Source organism: Podarcis vaucheri, assembly GCF_965113315.1.
Source record: "Podarcis vaucheri genome assembly, chromosome: 7".
Lineage (NCBI taxonomy): Eukaryota > Metazoa > Chordata > Lepidosauria > Squamata > Lacertidae > Podarcis > Podarcis vaucheri.
Genome location: NC_138765.1, coordinates 77,666,014 through 77,687,155, shown reverse-complemented (window position 1 = coordinate 77,687,155; position 21,142 = coordinate 77,666,014). Strand labels below are relative to the sequence as shown.

Here is a 21,142-nt window from a genome sequence, read left to right as displayed (position 1 = left end):
TTGACTGAGCTTGTTGAGGGCTGGAATATCCAGCTCCTGGCAGCCATCGATGAGATCGCACCTAGGCGCCCTCTGCGACCCCGCAGAAACCGGGCTCCCTGGTTTACCGAGGAGCTTCGGAAAATGAAGCGGGACCTCAGACGGCTAGAGCGAGTATGGCGGGGTGCCCGTGACGGAGCTTCAAGAACATCTTATAGGGTTTTTATGAAAACCTACGAGATGGCAGTGAAGGCCGCTAAGAAGTCCTACTTCTCGGCCTCCATTGCCTCCGCTAGCTCTCGCCCGGCGCAATTATTTAGTATAATTAGGTCTTTAACGTCCCTCGAAGGACAGCCAAATTTAAATAACAATTCGGCACACAGCTGCGAGGCATTTGCGAGCTCTTTTGCGGAGAAGGTCCTGTTGCTCCGCCATGACCTCCCTGCCAATTTGGATACAATGAAGGAACTGGAGGCCCCTCGACTGTCCTCGGGTCCAGTATTGGACCACTTTGACCGGATATCCCCAGCTGATGTGGACAGACTCCTCCAAGCTGGAAAGCCCACCACTTGTCCTCTTGACCCGTGCCCGTCCTGGCTGATTAGAGCGTGTCCAGACGAGGTGCGGGCCCCCCTGGGTGATATCATCAATTTGTCCCTTGGCACTGGGATATTCCCAGGGGAACTGAAGGAGGCAGTGGTGCGTCCGCTCTTAAAGAAAACATCATTAGATCCTTTAGATCTATCCAATTACCGCCCGGTTTCGAATCTTCCATTCCTGGGTAAGGTGATTGAGAGAGCGGTTGCTGAACAGCTTGGTAGGTTTCTGGATGAAACATCTGCTCTCGACCCATTCCAGTCCGGCTTCCGCGCTGGTCATGGGACCGAGACGGCTCTGGTCGCCCTAACAGATGATCTCCGCAGGCAGCTGGATCGAGGCGGGTCGGGGCTGCTGATTCTTCTAGACCTGTCAGCAGCCTTTGACATGGTCGATCACGAACTCCTGGACCGCCGCCTTGCCGACGTGGGGATCCAGGGCACAGTCCTTCAATGGCTGCGCTCGTTTCTCTCCGGTCGGGGACAGAGGGTGGCGCTTGGGGGGGAATTGTCATCGCGCCACTCCTTGGTGTGTGGAGTGCCTCAGGGTGCGATTCTCTCCCCGATGCTTTTTAACATCTTTATGCGCCCCCTCGCCCAGCTTGTCCGGAGTTTTGGGCTGGGTTGCCATCAGTATGCCGATGACACCCAACTCTATCTGTTGATGGATGGCCATCCTGACTCGGCCCCAGATACACTGACCAGATGTCTGGAAGCTGTGGCTGGATGGTTACGTGGGAGCCGGTTGAAGTTAAATCCTTCGAAGACAGAGGTCCTCTGGCTGGGACGGAGCGATATGGGATTGAGGGGGCAACTCCCGTCTCTTGCGGGGGTGCAATTAGTGCCAGCATCATCCGTGAAGAGCTTGGGTGTAATCTTCGATACCTCCCTCTCTATGGAGGCGCAGATTACAGCTATAACAAAGGCGGCATTTTTTCATCTCCGCCAGGCTAAGCAGTTGGCTCCTTATCTCTCTCGCCCTGACCTAGCCACTGTGATCCATGCGACGGTCACCTCCAGACTGGATTATTGTAACTCGCTCTACGTGGGGCTGCCCTTGAGACTGACCCAGAAACTCCAGCGGGTGCAGAATGCCGCGGCGAGACTCCTTACGGGGTCTTCGCTGCGAGATCATATCCATCCGGTGCTGTACCAGCTGCACTGGCTCCCAGTGGAGTACAGGATCAGGTTTAAGGTGCTGGTTTTAACCTTTAAAGCCCTATACGGCCTAGGACCCTCGTACCTACGGGACCGCCTCTCCTGGTATGTCCCACAGAGAAATTTACGGTCTGCAAATAAAAACACCCTAAAGATCCCAGGCCTCAGAGAGGTTAGGCTGGCCTCAACTAGAGCCAGGGCCTTCTCGGCCGCGGCTCCAATCTGGTGGAACGCTCTGTCACAAGAGACTAGAGCCCTGCAGGACCTAGCATCCTTCCGCAGGGCCTGCAAGACAGAGCTGTTCCACCAGGCCTTTTGTCAGGGCGCAGCCTGACCCCCTCCTCTGGCAATCTGCACAAAAATTTGCTTGATGGTTGCCATTAATTTGATTTTAATTTGATTTAATTAATTTTATAATGAATGTTTTAGAATGTTGAACTATTTTTATTGTTGTTAGCCGCCCTGAGCCCGGCTTCGGCTGGGGAGGGCGGGATATAAATAAAAATTATTATTATTATTATTATTCAGTGGCTCTGCTCCTTCATAACATTTAACATTGGATACAAGTTGTACAAGTAAAGGAAGATGCGTGTAGAAGAGAGATAGTGTTTCCGGTCCATGGAAGCATGTGGAATGTTTATAACTTTGTAATTATGACATAGGTAGAAAATAATTAAATTTCAGTTTTACAACTAGTATACTTTGTATTTGTCTCCTTTGGGTATAGCACTCTAGTCAATGCATATAAGAAACAAGAGCAAGCTAGGATCCTAAAATGGAGAGGTTCCTTGAGTTATTTTAAAAACTTCACATGGATTATTTGACATGCTGTTGTTGGGTAGTTGTTGCCTTCTTGCTACGTTAACATCTTATTGCTTTGGTTTGTATGGCACGTTAAGCCAACCAATGCTTAGTGCCAAACCATGGCTTAGTGCAGCCACTCCCCTTCTTCCTGATCATTTTGCCTCCGTGCCAAGCTAAACCATGGCCTGGCTTAGTGTAACACTTGAACCCAGGCTTGCGATTTAACTCTCTCTTAGTGACATAGAGAACTGCCTCATACTGAGGCCGTTGGTCTGTCCAGCTCAGTAGTACACTGACAGGCAGCGACTCTACATCCTTTCAGCCAGAAGTCTCTCCCATCTCCACCTGGAAATGCTAGGGATTGAACATGGGACCTTCTGCTCTCAAAGCAAGATATTCTGCCAATGAGATACAACCTTTCCCCAAATAGAAGGTTAACCACAAGCTGTAGCCAAGGCAAGGAGGGCTCACACAGTTATCCTCTTCTGTTTTATCTTCACCTTGTGAGGCTGAGAGATAGTGACTTGCCCAAAGTAAGCCATTAAGCTTCATAGCTGATCAGGGATTTGAACTGACTTCTTCCTGGTCCTAGTTTTGACTCTTTAACCTCTATACCACACCAGCATATTCTAAGACAAGATTTGGGTCAGGATCCTTTTAAACTGTTGTGTCTATTTATGCTTCATATCTACTTGGAAGAATCAAATGCTGCATACATCAGTTCCAATTCAGTGCCAGGAAGCAAAAAAGGGATATTTGAAAGGCCCAATGTAATGGAGTCTATAAATGGCAGTAGGCCAGTTATTAGAACAGTTGAGCCGTTGGGCTGAAATGTGGACAGATAGAAAGCATTTTTGGCCCTGATTCCATAGTAATATTTCAAATGCTCAGTTTTGTGCATACAGGCATTCCTCTGAGCCTGTTACTCGTTCTCAGCCTCTGTTCTGCCATCTGTAAAATGGGAAGTTATTGGAGGCCATTGCAGGTTAAAAAGAACAAGAAGCTAAGGGAATAGGATTAAGCACCTTATGCTAAACCAAACAAAAACCCAAATGAAAGAAAGTTATGTGAACATAGAAAGGGGTAGAGATAGGAGCATAGAAAGGAGCAATGCTGATGGCTTCACTCATTCCTCCCCATATCACCCCACACCCTTGAGGCAGTTGCTCGCTGTCTAAATTGTGAAGGAAGGGTGGTGGGTATTTTTGCATTTAAATAAGAAAATAGTTGTGATGCATCCAAGAGACAGGAAATGCAGGCTGCATCAGAGAGACATGGGCTTTGGTCCTCGACCAGGATGCCCTTTCACAAGTTGCCCCCCCCCGCCATCTCAATCTGTGAAATGGAAGTATGAGTATAACTTATGTTCCTATCCTTCCAAGCCTTCAGCGCCAAGAGCAATATCCAAAGAGCCTACATCCCAAAGTTGCTATGAAGGTGACATTTAGCTTTAAAAACAAAACAAATGCACATACAGAATTTGGTGCTGATCTTTGAAAGTGAAATCCATTTAGCAATATCCACAGTAGGAAGTGTGAAAGAATTAAGGAGAGGAGGAAGACAATTCAGGCAGGTTTCCACAACTTGATCGCATTCACACCCTACATTCAAAGCACTATGATAACACTTCAAGCAGGCATGGCTTCCCCCAAAGCTGTCTCCTGGGAGCTGTAGTTTGTTAAGGTTGCTGAGAGTTGTCAGGAGACCCCTATTCCTCTTCCAGAGCTATAATTCCCAGAGTTCCCTGGGAAAGGGATTGATGGTTAAACCGCTGCGAGAGGGGAACAGTGGTCTCCGAACAATTCTCAGCACCCTTGACAAACTGCAGATCGTTCTTTGTGGGAAACCAAGACTGCTTAAAGTGATATCACAGTGCTTAAAAATGTACGGTGTGAATGTGTCCTATGTATTTGGTCTACAACTCCTATCAGCTCCAGCCTGCGTGGGTGGTGTTGTACAGAATGTCTGGAAGACATGAGCTTGGGGCAGCTGCCTTGTACTGAGCCCACCTTTTAGTCCATCTGTTCCAGGAACCACAGGCAGGTTGAGGCCTCCATAGCTCTGCTTGAGCAGGAGATGCCATGGACAGAACCCAGAAACCCTCCATACATAGAGCATGTGCTCTAACATCGACCAGCTGAGCCTAACGGCTTAGTCCCAAGGCTTTTGGGGGAGCCCTTTGGTTATTTCTGTAGCTTCTGTTACACAAAGAGTTTTATCCATTTGCCAGCCTTGTTGAGTAGGCTGGAGGCGATCACTTGCTCATGACGGTGAAGATGAGTCAGTCTCCAGCAGCACACAGGAGCAAGCTGCTCCATGGTCATGAAACCGCATAAAGGTTTTGCCAAAGCTCTACAAACTGGGAAGGGTTTTAGGAACTCTGTACATTATTCAGGTGGTGGTGGGATTTAGTGGATAGGATTGCCAAAGTCAGAGGTGCAGGAGACTCTTTTCTTTCTCCTTTAAAACATACTGTGCTTGAAGTTGCCCCTTTTACTAATGTGTTGGGTGCCTGTCCCAATGTCCCCATACAAGGTGGGGATCTGGAGGACGTGCTGTAGCTCAGTGGCAGAGCAACTGCTTTGCATGCAGAAGGTCCAGTCCCCAACATCTCCATTTTAGGCTGGGGAAGAGCTCTGCCTGGAACCCCAGAGAGCTGCTGCCAGCCAGTGTAGACAATGCTGAGCTAAATGGAACATTGGTCTTACTCAGTATAGGGCAGCTTCCTATGCTCCTATTTGAGCTCCTGCAAGGGAAATATAAGCTAATTGTCCAGCCCTCCTATCAGTCTTACTTTCTTATTTCTCCCACTTGCTGGGACCCCCACGTTGATTCCCACCTTGCTTTGAAGCCAGAAAGGGCAGTTCTCTTGTCTCGTAGCCAACACCCCCCACCCCCCACTTATCTGCCTGAGGATTAGAGGGCTCCAGTGCACCCTGGGATGGGGTGGGGTGGGTGTGGGTGGCGGTGGGGGGAAGAGTCCCTTCCTTTTTGATATTCATTTGCAGGCCTCCAGTTCCTTTCTGTCCAGTCCCTGTTTATTCAAGAGACTACAGCGTTTCCATGGCAACAGGTTACTTTTCAAAGGGGGAACATCTTGTCATTATATTTAATCCGCTGCAGCTGAAGAGGGACTGAAATATTAAGTTGTTGTTGCTATGGATACCACTTTTGTTACATTGCTTTCCTTTGGTGTCAGATTTCATACACTGCGCTGGCTCCTTTGCTCCTCTCATCATCCTCACCCCCTCCTTACCCGCTTCCAACCTTATCCCTTCCCCACCCCCATCCCCAATCTCATGGAATAAACAGCCCAACACTCCCCCCCCCCATTATTGTTTCATTTACTCATTGACCTTAACCTAATTTTTTTTTAATCAACTGTGTCTTTTTATCCTTGTGTGTGTGTGCGCAAGGGTAAATGCATACTTCTTTCAAAGTTTTCAGTACCCCAGATGCTTCCCTCGATAAAAAAACCCTATGCTTCTTAACTGCATCCTTCCTTTTCTCATATTTAAACAGAGCTAGGAGGGAGGGATGTGCAGAGTAAAGGAGGGCAAAATCCGAAGTGATCCAGGCAATATCTGGAGGCAGCAGTGTTGGAGATTTGTAGGTTGAGATGTGTGGTGTTTTGGGTTTTTTTTAAAAAATGCCTCTGGCAGTTAGCTGATCTTCCTGCTCCTTCTCGATGCTTGTATGTGTGTGCCTATAGATAGTAAAATAAAAACCTCTGCAAAGTGACAATCTGCTTGTCCAGAGAAGCAGTATATGGAACGAGGACCACTCCACAGTAGCCAAGCAGGGGATGATGCAGCCTTTGAAAACCTTGAGAAAAGCGGGTGGAGATGCTGATCCACTGAAGCTATCCTAATAAGTGTTCCAGCCTTTGCCAGCCCTGGTGTCCTCCAGATGTTTAGGACTGGAACTCCCATCAGCCCCTAGCCCAGCACAGGCTGGTGGGAGTTGGAATCCAGGAAAAGATCCTGAGGGCAACAGATTCGCATAGAATGATGGCTCTGTGATGATGGAATTTATGCATCTGGCCATGCATGGGCTGCATCAGACCAAAGGTCCATCTGGTCTAGTCGCTTGCTCCTCGCAGTGGTCTACCCAAGATGCCTCTGGCAAACCCTCAGCCCAGGCTATGAAGGCAAGAGCTCTCTTGCACAGTTGCTTCCCAGCAATTTGCATTCAGCAGCATGCAGAACCAGGAAGCACTGCTTGACTTGACTTCTGTGAATTTGTCTTCAATCCTATTTAAAGCTGGCCAAGCCTGCAGCCCGTTGCTAGATCTCACAGCATAGAATGCCATCAATTAGCTATGCACTCCAAGAGGAAGTGCAATCTTTTAAGCCTGTCCTGGATCTTAAGTCTTTACCCCAGGGATGTGATGCCTGGGTGCATGCCCTCCCCAGGTGTTTGTTGGATTCCCGCTCCCATTAGCCCTGGGCGTCAGGGATGATGGGAGTTGTAGTCCTGTAATATCTTTTTAGGGCCATAGGTTTCCCACCTCTCTCCATCATGTGTCCCCCATCCCCACCTCAGTCTCTCCTCATCCACACTGAAAAGCCCCTGTCTGTCATTTATAACCTTCCCTCTTGGGGAGCCACAAGGATGGGCTGCTCAACACACAGAAATACCCTTTAGGACAGGGTGGTCCAACACGCTGCCCCACGACCGCATGCGGCAACTTTTGACGCCCACACCCTGCCCCACCCCTTGCACACATGCAACAAGGCAATGTGCGGCTCACTTAGTATGAGAAGTTGGACTGCCTTGCTATAGAGTCTTCTTGTGTATGTGGAGGGTTTGCTCCAGAAATATGCAGGAACCGTCTGTGTGCTGGGATATAGCCTCTTATACCAGGGCAGGGTTTCTCAAACTTCTGAGTTCATTGATACCCCCCTCATAAGTTGTCAAGGCCCCAGCCCAAATTCTTAGGTGTATAAATGAAATCAAGTCAAGGAATATCAAAATATATGTCAGCATTTAATCATCACCAATCAGCTGCCATTGCTAGGAATTGTAAAGCATAAAAAGTGCGGGAGAGGATACTCTTGTATCATGGAATCATCTTATTAACTACAAAGGCTCCTCATTGGCAAGGGAGGTGCACTCTGTACATGCCCACACTTTTTATTTCCGAGACTTATTGTTTTGTAATTCCAAAAAAATATTTGCGGCATACCTTGTAAACGTCTTTTCCACCTCAGACTTTTTTTTAAACGCCCTTTCAACCCCTAGGTCTTTTTTCACCCCACGTGCAGTCCCATCGACCTGGGGTGCTTGTGTGTCAATATCAACCCTGTGGTAGGGGTTTGGTTGCATCTTTTGAAAAGAGTTGAGCAGCAGCAGAGCTTCTGTCTGAATCTGCTGAGCCTGGGGGCCAGAACGCAGCCCCGGCTGCCTGCCTGCCTGCCTCTTTCTGTTCAGAGTGTTCTTATGAAGACCACACAGCGTCTTTTTTGCTATACCTCTTTCTGGGCAGGGAGCCATTGTACAGAAAGGTGTTGGAATAAAAGGATGGGTTTAGCGGCTTGTTTTTCTCACTATAAACCCAACTGTGGGAATAAAAAGAGCTGGGATTGCAGAAAAGATTACACAGAGCCGCCTGTATTTTGCAACTCGGCGAGCATTGATTCCTATTCATGCATTTCCCCTCCCTTTACATAATAAAAGTGCGCTTCATCTTTCCTTGTCTCACTGTGAATTCCATAGAGGGAGAAGACAATACAGTGACATATTCCAGCTGCAGGATGTTACTGGTTTGAAATAGATTCTATGTATGCAGTGAGCATCTAGGTATGTTGTAACATGCACACACGTCCTTAAGAGGAAAATTAGGTCAGATAAATTCAGGTTGACCTTCAAAGTGCATATGATTATGTATGGTTGGCTAGGGTTTCTACAGGCTGGTATTTAACCACTAGCCTTGTGGCCACTGGCAATCGGGAATTGCATGTAGGCGAATAAAGGTGATGTTGCAGGTAGGACAGAGCGCTCCATCTTTCCCAGCATCAAACCCAAGCACTCTGCTCCTCCACTGGCAGCCCACAGCAATCTAGAGGATCTTTCTTTTCTTTTGTAGGTTGCTAACTTTTATTCACCTGCCTGAATGTCATCTCCTTCTCCTACATCACCTTCTACATATATGTATTAAGGCAATGTATGCAAAATAATAATAAAAAGCTTTAAAAAGTTAAAAACAGGAGAGAACATAATAGCAAGTTAATTAAAAACAAATAAAAGGAGACACCCATGGCAGAGACCTGTTCATTCAGCTGGGGAAGCCTCCTAGGACAAAAATGCCTCCAGTTGTTCTGGAAAATATCTCGACGGAGATGCTGTTCCACAGAACAGGGCAGCCACACTAAAAGCCCTACTCTGAGTTACTGCAGAGCAGGCTTTTGAGACCTTTGGAACTCACAGGAGAAGCTTGACCACAGTGCCCTACTGGGTGTATAAGGGACAAAGCTGTCTCTCAGGTAACCTGCTCTTGGCCAGGGGTCTGCAACCTTTTTCAGCTGTGGGCCAGTCCACCATCCCTCAGACCATGTGGTGGGCTGGACTATATTTTTTTTTGGGGGGGGGGGAATGAACGAATTCCTATGCCCCACATATAACCCGGAGATGCATTTTAAATAAAAGTGCACATTCTACGCATGTAAAAACACCAGGCAGGCCCCACAAATAACCCAGAGATGCATTTTAAATAAAAGAACACATTCTACTCACGTAAAAACATACTGATTCCTGGACTGTCTGTGGACTGGATTGAGAAGGTGATTGGGCCACATCCGGCCCACAGGCCTTAGGTTGCCTACCTCTGCTCTTGACTATAAGTTTCCGCACAGCTGATTCCAGGGACCTGTTTTAGGGAATGTTGGTTCATGGCTAATCGATCAGCAAAGCATTGATTGAAAGCGATTATTTTCCTCAGCTGGAGAGGTCCTCAGAGCGACTGACATATCAGCTGAAAGCAACGTGGTTCCTGCTCTCAGGCTTTGCAGTGTAAAAAGACATGATACAAAAGGAAAAAAGGATTTGGGGGGGAGTAGAGGAAAACAAGCAAACTTGGGCAGCAGATTCTTAATGTTACAAGATTCTTAAAATAAGCAGATGGAAGCAGGCTGCTCAGAGATCAGTAACAATTATTTGTGGGCCCCTGAGAAATAGCTTTCCACCCCAACCTACCTAGAAGTAGCTGTAATAAACCTGCAAGTTGCTGACCTTTCATATTGGGCCTCAAGTCTTCTGGGGGAAGCAAACCTTCTTGGCATAAGTAGCAATGCATGTAAGCATTGAGGTGTGGAAAATGCTTTCTTTAAAACCTCCTTTGACCCAGAGCTGGTGTTACAGATGATGTGCCAGATGGGTGGCAGGGAGACCTGTGTTCAAATCAGTACTCAGCCACAACGTATGGCTTGAGTCCGTTCCATGGTTTTCTGTTGACTTACTGGGTTGTTGCATGCTATTCTGAGCTTTGGAGAAAAAGTGTGGGATAAATTCATGCTAAGTAAATAAAACCTTAAAAGGTAAAGGGACCCCTGACCATTAGGTCCAGTTGTGGCTGACTCTGGGGTTGCGGCGCTCATCTCGCTTTATTGGCCGAGGGAGCCTGCGTACAGCTTCCGGGTCATGTGGCCAGCATGACTAAGCCGCTTCTGGTGAATCAGAGCAGCGCACGGAAACGCCGTTTACCTTCCCGCCGGAGTGGTACCTATTTATCTACTTGCACTTTGATGTGCTTTTGAACTGCTAGGTTGGCAGGAGCAGGGACCGAGCAACGGGAGCTCACCCCGTCGCAGGGATTCGAACCACCAACCTTCTGATCGACAAGTCCTAGGCTCTGTGGTTTAACCCACAGCACCACCCGCGTCCCAAATAAAACCTTAGCTTTCATTTAATTAAAAAAGAAATGTTATTGTACTTCTTTTGGAAAGGAAAATGTAAAGGAAAACACTTACTGCCAAAGATGCTGCCTCCCAACCATAAGAGTATAAATGTTTGTAGCTGGCACCCACGCTGTTGGCATTTTTCCCAAAATAAAGGTTGACAGCTTAGCACTAAGCTTAGTTAGCAAAGGTCCAACCCTCAGGAAATTTATTTCAGGGCCACAGAGTTAAAAAAGAAAAGAAAAGAAAAGAAAAGAAAAGAAAAGAAAAGAAAAGAAAGAAGCAGCAGGCCTCGCAGTGCCAAAGCTGAGAGCAAAACCCTAAAATACCTAGTCTTGCAAGTTAAGGTGTCCAAGAAATCTTTAGCCCAAGGCTTTCCTAGGTGTGCCTCTTAGATGTTAGTGGTGAGTCCCATGCTGAGCAAAGGAGCCAGGAGGGCCCAATGGGCTAAGAACTGCTGCTGCTGGAGGCCAGAATTGGAGTTAAAATAGAGTGGCATTCTCTGCATGCAGCTAGATGGCAGCCTCTTGCTGGAGACGTCCTTTGGATGAAACATTGAACAAACAAAGGTGGGGGCGGAATCAGATCCCTTTTGCCACCACAATTTCCGCCCCCGTGCTTTTTGGGCACTGACATTTCAGATTGGGCACGCACATTCTCCGGCTTCACCCTAGGGTGTCTTTCTGAAATGAACAACGCAACCAGGATTGGTGTGTGTGTGCGTGTGTGTGTGGTGCTGGGGAAGGTTCTTGATTCATGCAAGCTGTAAGCAGACACAGCCTCGGTTTCTTTTTAAAAGGCTTTTCCCATTAGGCGAAGGCTGAACAGGGAGCAGCTGAGGCACCATGTCACCGTGTGTCATTCTTCACATTTTGCAAAGGGTTGCTTCCCATGCTGTTGCTGATCAAATGACTTGGTTTTAACATTGTTGTTTTTTTTGGGGTGCACCAAGTTTCCATCTTAAAATTCCATTCTTAGCACATGGGGAAAATAGCCCCCAGAGCTGACTTTACGAACCTGCTGCCCTCCAGATGTCCTGACCTTAAAGCTCTTCTCCCCACCCCACCCATTCTGGTCTGGGATGATGGGAGTTATAGTCCAAATAGCAAAGATTGCTCTGGAGTCTTGCTGGAGGGATTTTTCCCTGCACAGTTTTGAAATGGCATTAAAGACTAACCAGACATTCTGTGGTTTTATTCCCAGTTGTGCTCTCAAAGCAGTGGCTGTACATGCTCACCCAGTACAGGGAGGGTGTGTGTTGCACCACTTGGTTCCCCTTACTCACTGGTGGTTCTGTATCTTTCCATTGCAGGCGGTTGAACAGCACACAGGGTGAAATCCGGGTTGGGCCTAGTCATCAGGTAAGACTTCCTTACATAATGGGAACATCAAGTGACTGAACTGTCTCTTTCTGGCCACCTGTGATCTGCAACTCTCAAGGTGTCATCCATGTCCCCCTAAGCGTGCTGCGGTTGAAGAGGGAGGTTGACGTCACGTCAGGATGCTCACAGATCTTTGTGTTCGAAGTGCATCTTGATCCAGGGCCGCCCAGGCGTTCTGTGACACTGCATCAGTTAAGGGTCTACAACCCTTCTGCCCATACAGACCAGTAGTGACCATTGGCCCACAAACATTTATTTATTTGAAAATATTTCTATATCATCCGCACCCACAAACACTCTATCAAGGCAGTGAACACTGTAAGAGCTATTACTCATCCTAGCTGCCTGTGCCTTGAGCCCACTAGAAAGCACAGAGTGGTCTTAGGAGGGGAAGGGTCTTCCCTCACTTGTGTTGAAAGCAGCCGCTCAGTCACTGACAGGCCCGTGTGTGACTAAGAGAATGAGTTCTGGACCCGGAGGCCCCTGGCTCAAATGTCACCTCTGCTATGAATTCACTAGGCTCACATCTGCTCATCAGTCCACCCCACCCAGTGAACCATAGGAACAGTAGCTCTCAGAGAGGTATTATTTCCAGCACCCTTAAAAAAAAAAAAGTTCCCAGGATTCTTTATGGAAAGCCATGTGCTTTAAATGTGTGGTGCGGATAGCATCTAGTTGTCCATAAGCAAACCACGAAGGTTCAGACGTCCCCTCTGTTGCCATGTGGTGATAATACTTCTGACCCACCTTGTAAGGTTGTTGCATGAACACCCAAACGCATTATATAAGTGCCAAGTGGTATTTATCATGTCACCGTTTCCCCTCTTTTACCACTAGTCTCTTCAAATCCTGTAGCATCCCCTGGAGGCAAGCAGCCTTTTTGTTTCCTTTTCCCTTCTTCAAAAAAAGCAGCCCTGCAGGGCTTAGGTTGTTGCGTGCTCTGCACAGTAAGCCTTCTGGGACTCGCTCCCTTGAGTGCCTTATTTGAAAGCTTCCTTGCCGAGCAGAATAATCCCTTCTCTCAGTGTAAAACAGCTTAATTTTTATTAAATAGCATTTTGAATGAGGGCCTCGAGGGTGCGCGCCAAGGTACCCTTTTCACATCTGTATATGCTGCTGTACTACTTTGGACACCTCTCAGGTTGGAATCTTGACTTTCTCACACTTTGCTTCTCAGTCCCATTAAGGGCAGGATTGGAGAGACCACTTTGGTGCATCTCTCTCTCTCTCTTTCTCTCTCTCTCTTTTTCTCCTGTGTTTTATGTGTGTGGGAGAGTTTTAAATGCTCATAATGCCACAGACTATGCTGCAGAATGATCAAGTATATCCCTGAGGTGTTGCTGAAATTTGTAGGAAAATTCCTGCCCAAATAAGGTTGTTTAAAATTGTAATCTGTTTCATTCTGCTCACGGGCAGTAAAGTGTGATGAAGTGTCCTGGGGACTGCCAGAGCTTTCCAGCTGTGGATGTGCAGGTGTGTCCATGCAAAAAGATAATACAGGTTTAACTACCTTTAGCCAGATGTTAGGAAGCTGCCTTACAAACATTTCAGACAATTTAGCCTTCTAGCTCAGGGATAGCTAACTTCAACGGTTGGTGACTTTCTTGGGCAAGGAGAGGTATTGCCTATCATGCCTGTCACCTGACCCTTGATAACTAGAAATTGAACAAGGTACCTTCTGCATGCAGACACTCCACCACTCAGCTGTGGTCCCTCCCAAATTCCAGGATAATTGTACATAAAAAGAGACCTGGTATGGTGTAGTAGTTAGAGTGTTGGACTAAGACCTGGGAGCCCAGAGTTCTAGTCCCTGCTCAGCCATAAAGCTCACTGGGTAGTCTTGGGCCAGTCACAGTCCCTTGGCCTAACCTACCTCACAGGGTGGTTATGAGGATAAAATGGAAAAGTGGGAGAACTGTTTACACCTTCTTGAGCTCCTAGAAGGAAAGGTTGGGTATAAATGTAATAAATAGGGCAAAACTGATACATTGGGGCTCTTTGGGTGGTATTCAGCTAACCTATCCCGTCAATGCAAGGATTTTTCCTTGCACAATGGCACTCCCTCCCACTCCCCAAATCTGCTCCAGAGAACTGGAAAACTGGGACAGATTTAGGATAATACAGAGGGGAGGAAGGAGACAGGGAAGTGTGTTCTGTTGCAGAAGCAGAAATTATTGTGCTGAAAGAAAATTCACTTAGCCCAACATTGGTTTCCACGCTGTATATAACAACCAAACTAACCCAGCAGTCTAGCAGAAATTGCCTTATTTCTGAATATACATACCTCATATAATCTACAGGATGATTTCATCTTGGGAGGTGGCATATCAGACACATTCACATAGGATGGGGTCTGTCAGCATCCATTAGCCATGATAGCTACATGGAGACGCCATATTCAGAAGCAGTATATCTTTTAATCCTAGTTGCTGGGGGGAAGCAAAGAAAAGGGCGCAGGAGGGCTGCTGCCTTCATTCCTTGCTTGGGGTCCTCTCGGAGGCATCTGGTTGGCCACTGTTGTAAACAAATGCTGGATTAGACGGACCTTTGGCCTGATCCAGGTGGGCTACTTTTATATTTGTGTGACGAGGACCTTGAACCCAACCCCTAGATTTAAACAGAGTTGGTGGCATTTTTGGACTGTCCTAAGCTGTTGCATTATAAAGCTGGCTTGGAAATAATTCACTCACCTATGGCAAGTTAATTATCGACTCCAGGTGACTAGGCAGGAAAGTTTTTCAAACATTAGCTTCCTGTTTTCAGGAATAATTTTTATAGAAAGGTAGGCTAGTATTTTGTGTGTATTTGTGTGCTGAGGCAGGGTAGACTAATAACTTTTGGTAGACTGACTTGGAAGACTGCTCTAAAGGGATACTTCCATTGTGAGAGTGTTGCTTTTCCACATTGACCACTACAGATGAAGGAGGACTGGTTTTCTGTGCTTCACCTCCTCCTTTTACTGGGTATTCTTGGGGTGCCTTCACAGCTTCTTGTTCTGCTGGCACTATTTCAGGAAGGTAGATAAATGTGTCAATGTTCAGGTCCATTTTTGGCCTTTGCAGGCATACATTAAAGCGTCTGAGCACGCCCATTTGCTTCCAATCCCTCTTGATGCAAGTTACAGCCACTTTATAACATACCAGTGGTGGAGTTTGATGCATCATTTTCTTCCCTCTGGAGAAAAAGACCAGAGGAAAATACAAGTGGAGTGCTAGAATGTCTTCCGAACCTGTGGCATGTAATTACTGGTTAGATGTATCTATATGTATCTATATCTATATAAAATACAGCCTTTCAGATGTGCTTTGCATTGTAACCATGAGAGGTAATTACAGGCTTGAAAAGCTTTTTACTGTCTTGCAACCGTTGCTGTCAATGATCAAGGCTGCTAATTGAATCCTGCAGCAAGCGCACAGTGTGCCTTCATGCCACAGCACATTCTCACACTCTGGAAATGCCTGTGGGGTCAGTTGGGGGGGGGGGGTCCCGATATCTCCAGGTCCAAGATGCAGTGAATGTAGGGATATGAGCAGGGCCAGATTTAGGTTTGATGAGCCCCTAAGCTACTGAAGGTAATGGGGCCCTTTATATGTCCAGCTGTCCTTTGTCAACAACAAATTGTCACTGCTTTTTGTGTTGAATATATGCTCTCTATATATCATATATTATGGACCTAATAGGTATCTAAAGCCATTTGCACATAACAAATAGAAGCCTACTCAAAACAAAACACTGTTGCTGTATGTAGGTTTTATTTGTTTTTTATCTTATATTTTGGAAATGTACATCCAGTTTTTTCCCCTTTACATTTTTTGGGGCCCCCCAAGAGAGTGGGGCCTTAAGCTATAGCTCGTTTAGCTTATATGTAAATCTAGCACTGGATATGGGATTGCAGGGGTCAAGACAGAGGAAGAGGATATTTTTGGCAAATCACTATAGGTCTCCAAGGAGACTATGTAATTCAGCTTCACCTTTGCTATAGGAGGTAGCGATCAAGCAAATGACCTGCCTCTTCCTCAGCTGTGAAATGGGCATGGTCGAAAGGGTGGGAAACAAGCACAATGCCCCATTCCAAAAACACACACACACACACAAAAGCCACCTTCATTTGGTCACCTAGAGGCTGTTTTTCACACTAGGGATGAGTACTTTACCTGTCTATTTCTTCTTGCTTTATAAAATGTTTGGTAGAGCTCGGAAATACAATCCGTTGTCTCTGCATGTGTGCTAACAAACATCCTCTTGCTTCTGCCTCTTGAATTTTTTCCCCTCAAGGCCAAACTCCCAGAGCTGCAGCCGTTCCCTTCCGGAGACAGTGACACAGTGACGCAGCACGAGGAGCTTGTGTGGATGCCTGGGGTCAATGACTGCGACCTGCTCATGTACCTGAGGGCGGCACGGTAACGTGAAGCAAACACATCTCCCTCGTCCCTGCAGTGGGGAGTTGCTTCTTCAGGCGGCAGCATCCTGCTCAGAGATTGAGGTCTAAATTCCTGCATGCACAAAGGATTCCACATCTTGCGCTCGGGATAAATCTCCCAATCTTGTGGTGTAGTATAAATTTTAATTTGCTCAGCTGCAACTCCTGCAAAAACTGAGTGCTGTTATCAGCAGACTTTTAGAAGCATAGGGATGTGCCTTATTCTGAGTCAGGCCGTTGGTCTATCTAGCTCAGAATTATCCACATTCGCTGTCAGGGAGTCTCTCACAGCCCTACCAGGAGATGATGGGGATTGCAGCTGGAACCTTCTCCATGTCAAGGCAGTTGCTTTCCCAATGAGTTACAGCTTTTCTTTTCTTTTTTGAATACTCTTCTTGTGTTTTTTAGGCAAACACAATAACAGTTCTTTTTCTGTCCTTTCAAGGAGCATGGCAGCTTTTGCAGGGATGTGTGACGGAGGATCCACGGAAGACGGGTGTGTCGCAGCCTCCCGCGATGACACTACTCTCAACGCACTCAACACAGTAAGTCTCCTGCTGTCGTGCCATTAACTTTGCACTAATCTTGAAATAGTTTGCTGTCTCTCCTCCCCCCCCCCCAATCAACTTTGCCCTCTTGCCTTCCAAAACGTGAGAATCATCTTTCTGGTTTGCCTTTCCATCTTTGAATGGTGGGTCATGGGATTGGCTGTATACAGCAGCATATTATCTACTCTACCCCAATCTTCCCCAATCTGGTGCCCTCCAGCTGCAGCTGATGGGGATTGTAGTGCAAAACAGCTGGAGGTTGGGACTTAAAAAGTGGGACTTGAACCCAAAGCCACAAGCTAAAGGTACTTCTTATGACTAAACACACTGTGAGCCTTTTGGGCTTTTATTGGACTTTATCTTGTTGTTCCTTTTTAGGCACAACACAATGCATTGACCTCAGTTTCCCTGTGATTTTGCACTTACATTTCCTTAGCTCTCACTTGGGATGGGATGCCATCTGCTTCTGTGAGTTTTCCAGCTTTTAGCTTGCTCCATCACTTCTCACATAGAAGCTGTGATTTCTGCAGGAAGACCCGCTAATCACCAAAGAGCTTTGTGAATTCAACTTTTTACCATGGCCTCAGCTACAGCGCCACAGAGACTGGGTGTTCATATCCTAACTTCTCCCTGCTACCAATTCCTTTTCTAATTACATTTCTAATCCCATTGCAGTCTGGAAGCTTGATGTTGCTTGTGCAGGAATCGTCTTTATTACTTCCATTGGTGGGCCATTTAGTAGCCACAGCTTTTGGTAGGGAAAATCCAAATACATAAATATGTGGATTCACCTGTGCAATTAACATGGTGCACTAGTGAAAGCCAGTGCAAGGGCTCCCACTAGTGGAACAGGGCTCTCCTCCCCCAGCTCACTTTTAATAGCATTCACTTAATGCGTTTCCTTTCCTACTGGCCTCACTGTTGACAATTCTACCACCACACCCTGTATACAACTTGTGTACACCACCACTCTGTGGTGACTCAGGATAAGACTAAATTCATCTGATAAAGTGGACTCCAGTCCATAAAAGCTCATTACATTTGTTTGTCTTTAAGATCCTCAATGCTATTCAATAACATAGCTACCTTCCTGGAAACAGAACAACTGCAGAATTAAACCTGTTTCGTTTTAAAGAAACAATTATAAATATAAAAACACTATAAAAGAACAACAGTGCATGCATAAAAACACTTCAAGTCCAATACCAGTACCAACTGGGTAAAGATTTTAGAAGGCTTATTGAATTTATTTTTATTTAGAGCATTAGAACCTTGCCTTTCAGCCAAAAAGGCTCCCAGGGTGGCTTACATACAATCAGTTAAAACAAAACAGTCTGTACCCACAGGAATACAAACTTGAGGGGGAAAACACGACACACAAGGGTAAATCGCTGTTCTTATAATGACCAGGAGACACAGCTCAGGGGGCAGGAGTGAGTGATAAAGCTGGGCCTCCTGCAGAGCTGATGAAATGAGCCCTGCTGCCTATCTCAGACTGTAGAGAAGGCTCCAGCTTGATAACGCAACCAAAGGGCGTTCCCAAAAAATATATTGCCATATTTCAGATGGGGTAGCTGAGATTGAGAAGAGCCAGCAAAAGTACCCTGCCATACGGCAGGGTGAAGCAACTTTATTGAAGTGGTACTGTAGCTTGGGAGGGCAGGGAATGCATCAAGACCTGAAGTGTTCAGCAAGGAGGGGTGCAGCTTGGACTCTTCTCCAGGCAGCAAAGTGTCTTGTGCCAGTGTTGATGTGCAGAGAGGAGCATTTTCCCTGAAGCTCATTTTAGTGACTTAGGTAAGAGAGTTGACTTGGAGGTTTTGTGGTTCACAAGCCAGACACGCTACCTCTGTGCTGACGTTTTCAACGACAGGTAGCCACAGTGCATAATTCTCTTCCACATAAATAATATAGAGCACCACTTTCTTGCTTGCTTGCTGGATTCGTCTGCTGTAGATTTGTGAGAAGCACAGTAGGGGCCCAGCAGTGTCTGTGCATCACAATGGTAGTTACTGAATATCACTAGAGCTGAGCAGGTATTGAGATCTGAGTGGTAATCTAGATGGTGGCCCCTGCAAGGCCCAAATAAGAGCAGGAGATTTGTGGAATACCTTCGTTTGTTTTTTTAAAAGAGAAAATAGCAGCACAGCAAGTTTTGGTAACACTGGCAGGATTTTTAGAGCTGGTTTTTTGCAGCTGAATTCAGCCTGAATTTTGCTTTTGATAAATTTCTGCAGCAGTATCAAGTTTACCTTTCCCACTGGAGGCTGAACTCCTTTTTTATTATTGTGTGCGTGTACTATAAAAACAAAATAGACAAGTCATCTGTAAAAGGATTATGAAAAATGAAAAGTGGTTGTAGATAGATAGTAATGAAAACAACAACCAGTACTTCAAATAATTTTTTTTTTGTATCTTTATTATGATTTATGCAAAAATTGTTCAATTCAGTTGTGTACTTTTTGATGTCTTGTTTACTGTTTATGACTAATTTTGCTATGTTTGTAGCAGTGTAAGTTTTTTAATACGCTGTGAGTCTCCTTTGAGCATGGCTTTAACTTTAGAAAGGCGTCGTAGAAATAGAATGGTTGACGGATGGTTGAAAGCAATATTTGAAATGCCTGGCTACTTAAGTGGCATTTTAGACTGCTCCACGGGCTTTTCAGCATAAATGATTGTTCAAGAGATGCCTGGAAGTCAAAAGTGAGTGTACCTGCCATATCACCACTTGGAAGAGTGTCCCACGGCAAAGGGACAGTGGTACTAAATGCTGGACTTCTGGTGAAGACCAGTAAGGCCTCTCTGACATTGGGAGGGGGGGGGCAACAAACAGTGAATGAGGTGGACTATAAGGGTTCAGTTGGTCCTTGTCCCAGAAGGATATGGGCAGCCAGGGCAGATGTTTTAGCAGGTGTCACATACAATCAGCTGCTATCAGCAGTCTAGCCACAGCATTCTGCACCCGCTTATATGCAGTCTTGGTCCCTTTTCTACTTTATGGAATAGCTGTAAGGGACAGAAGATGACATCACTTGCTAGGAGATGCTCCAGGCCACAGGGCTACGATTAGTACTAACACTAGCCATGATTCAGGAGGATTATGTGTGTTACTTGCCCCTACATTGCTTGGCTTTCCTGGGCTCAGAGCTGAGCAGGTCTGGGGTGGCGCTTGGCAAAGCCCGACAGCAACGAGGCAACCCTTTGCTGGCTTGGCCCGCCTTCCTCCTTCCTTTCCTCTTTGTGGGTTGAGGATCAGTCCTCGTGAGTCACTGGCAAGCGGCTCATGTTGTACCAAGGGGGTGTGCTCCTGCGCCTTCAGAAATGATAATATGCAGCCCCAAAGATTAATGGTAAAAAATTGATATGCTCTATGATTTCTTATTATGGAAATGCAATAAACTTCAGAGCAGCACTTCACATAAATCAGTCCTGACAAGCTTCTTTGCTAGTGTTTTATTTATGTAATAACAGGGTGCTGTAACCCTCAGTATGATTTATTGTTAATTACACCCGATAGAAATGAAGAGCAGGGGAAGTTTTCGCTGTGCAGCGTTTATATTATCTAGTCGAACAACTCCTTCCAGTGATTATTTGCTTAATAGCATGGGTAAATTTTCCAGCTTTTTTATATTTTATTCCTTCTGTGGCTCAGGCTTTGATGGGTGCCCCCCCAAAAAAAACCTGGTTTCATTTTAATGCTTTTCGCAGCAAATCAAGTGGGACAGAAATTGTTTGTTCTGGTAATTATCAGCCCCCTTTTGTGCTCAGTGCTTCCCATCAAGGTGGAAGGCAGGTTAATGAATGAGGTGTGTGGCTGACTGGGGGCCAAACAAGACACGACACTGCAATTAGCAATTGTATGAATGACTTCTTCTTGTTTTGAGTGTTAATAGTGAACAAGAGGGACCTCAATCAGTACTGTGGTGTTGCGGGGCAGAACAACAGGGATGCTGGATTAAAACCCTCACCCCCAGTCAAGGTCCCAATCTGAATCCCCCACCCCCATTTACTCTGTTATTTAGTTATTTATTGTATGAAATGGGAGTGGAGAATTTCTGGCCTGTGCACTGATCTTGGCACACCAAGGAGTCAAATTGGCCCAAACCTGCTAATTAGATTCTGCATTGGCTGTGTGCATCAGGTCCCTACAGTGGACTGGTGCACACAGGCAAAGCCGCAGGATTTTACCCTCACTTACCAGCTGATGAGCAGCGGAGGGGGGTGTTAAATCCTGCTCAGTATGGCTGCAACTGCTGGGAGATGTATAATTTCCTTTCCCGTTCTACAAAGGCAGCTTAACATTTTAGAAGTAAACCTATAAACAGTGAGCCCACCATACAAGAACATAAAAGTTCAGCAT

General features: G+C 46.2%; 1 protein-coding gene across 20 annotated transcripts in view; it reads left to right on the top strand.

Moving 5' to 3' along the window:
- RERE (arginine-glutamic acid dipeptide repeats) overlaps positions 1–21,142 on the top strand; it is a 358,060-nt gene that overhangs the window by 209,332 nt on the left and 127,586 nt on the right. For all 20 annotated transcript variants that reach the window (XM_082229762.1, XM_082229757.1, XM_082229756.1 and 17 more), the window contains 3 exons: positions 11,745–11,793; positions 16,090–16,214; positions 16,680–16,779. In XM_082229762.1, coding sequence (XP_082085888.1) covers positions 11,745–11,793; positions 16,090–16,214; positions 16,680–16,779 — 274 coding nt within the window. The remainder of the gene's footprint in view (positions 1–11,744; positions 11,794–16,089; positions 16,215–16,679; positions 16,780–21,142) is intronic.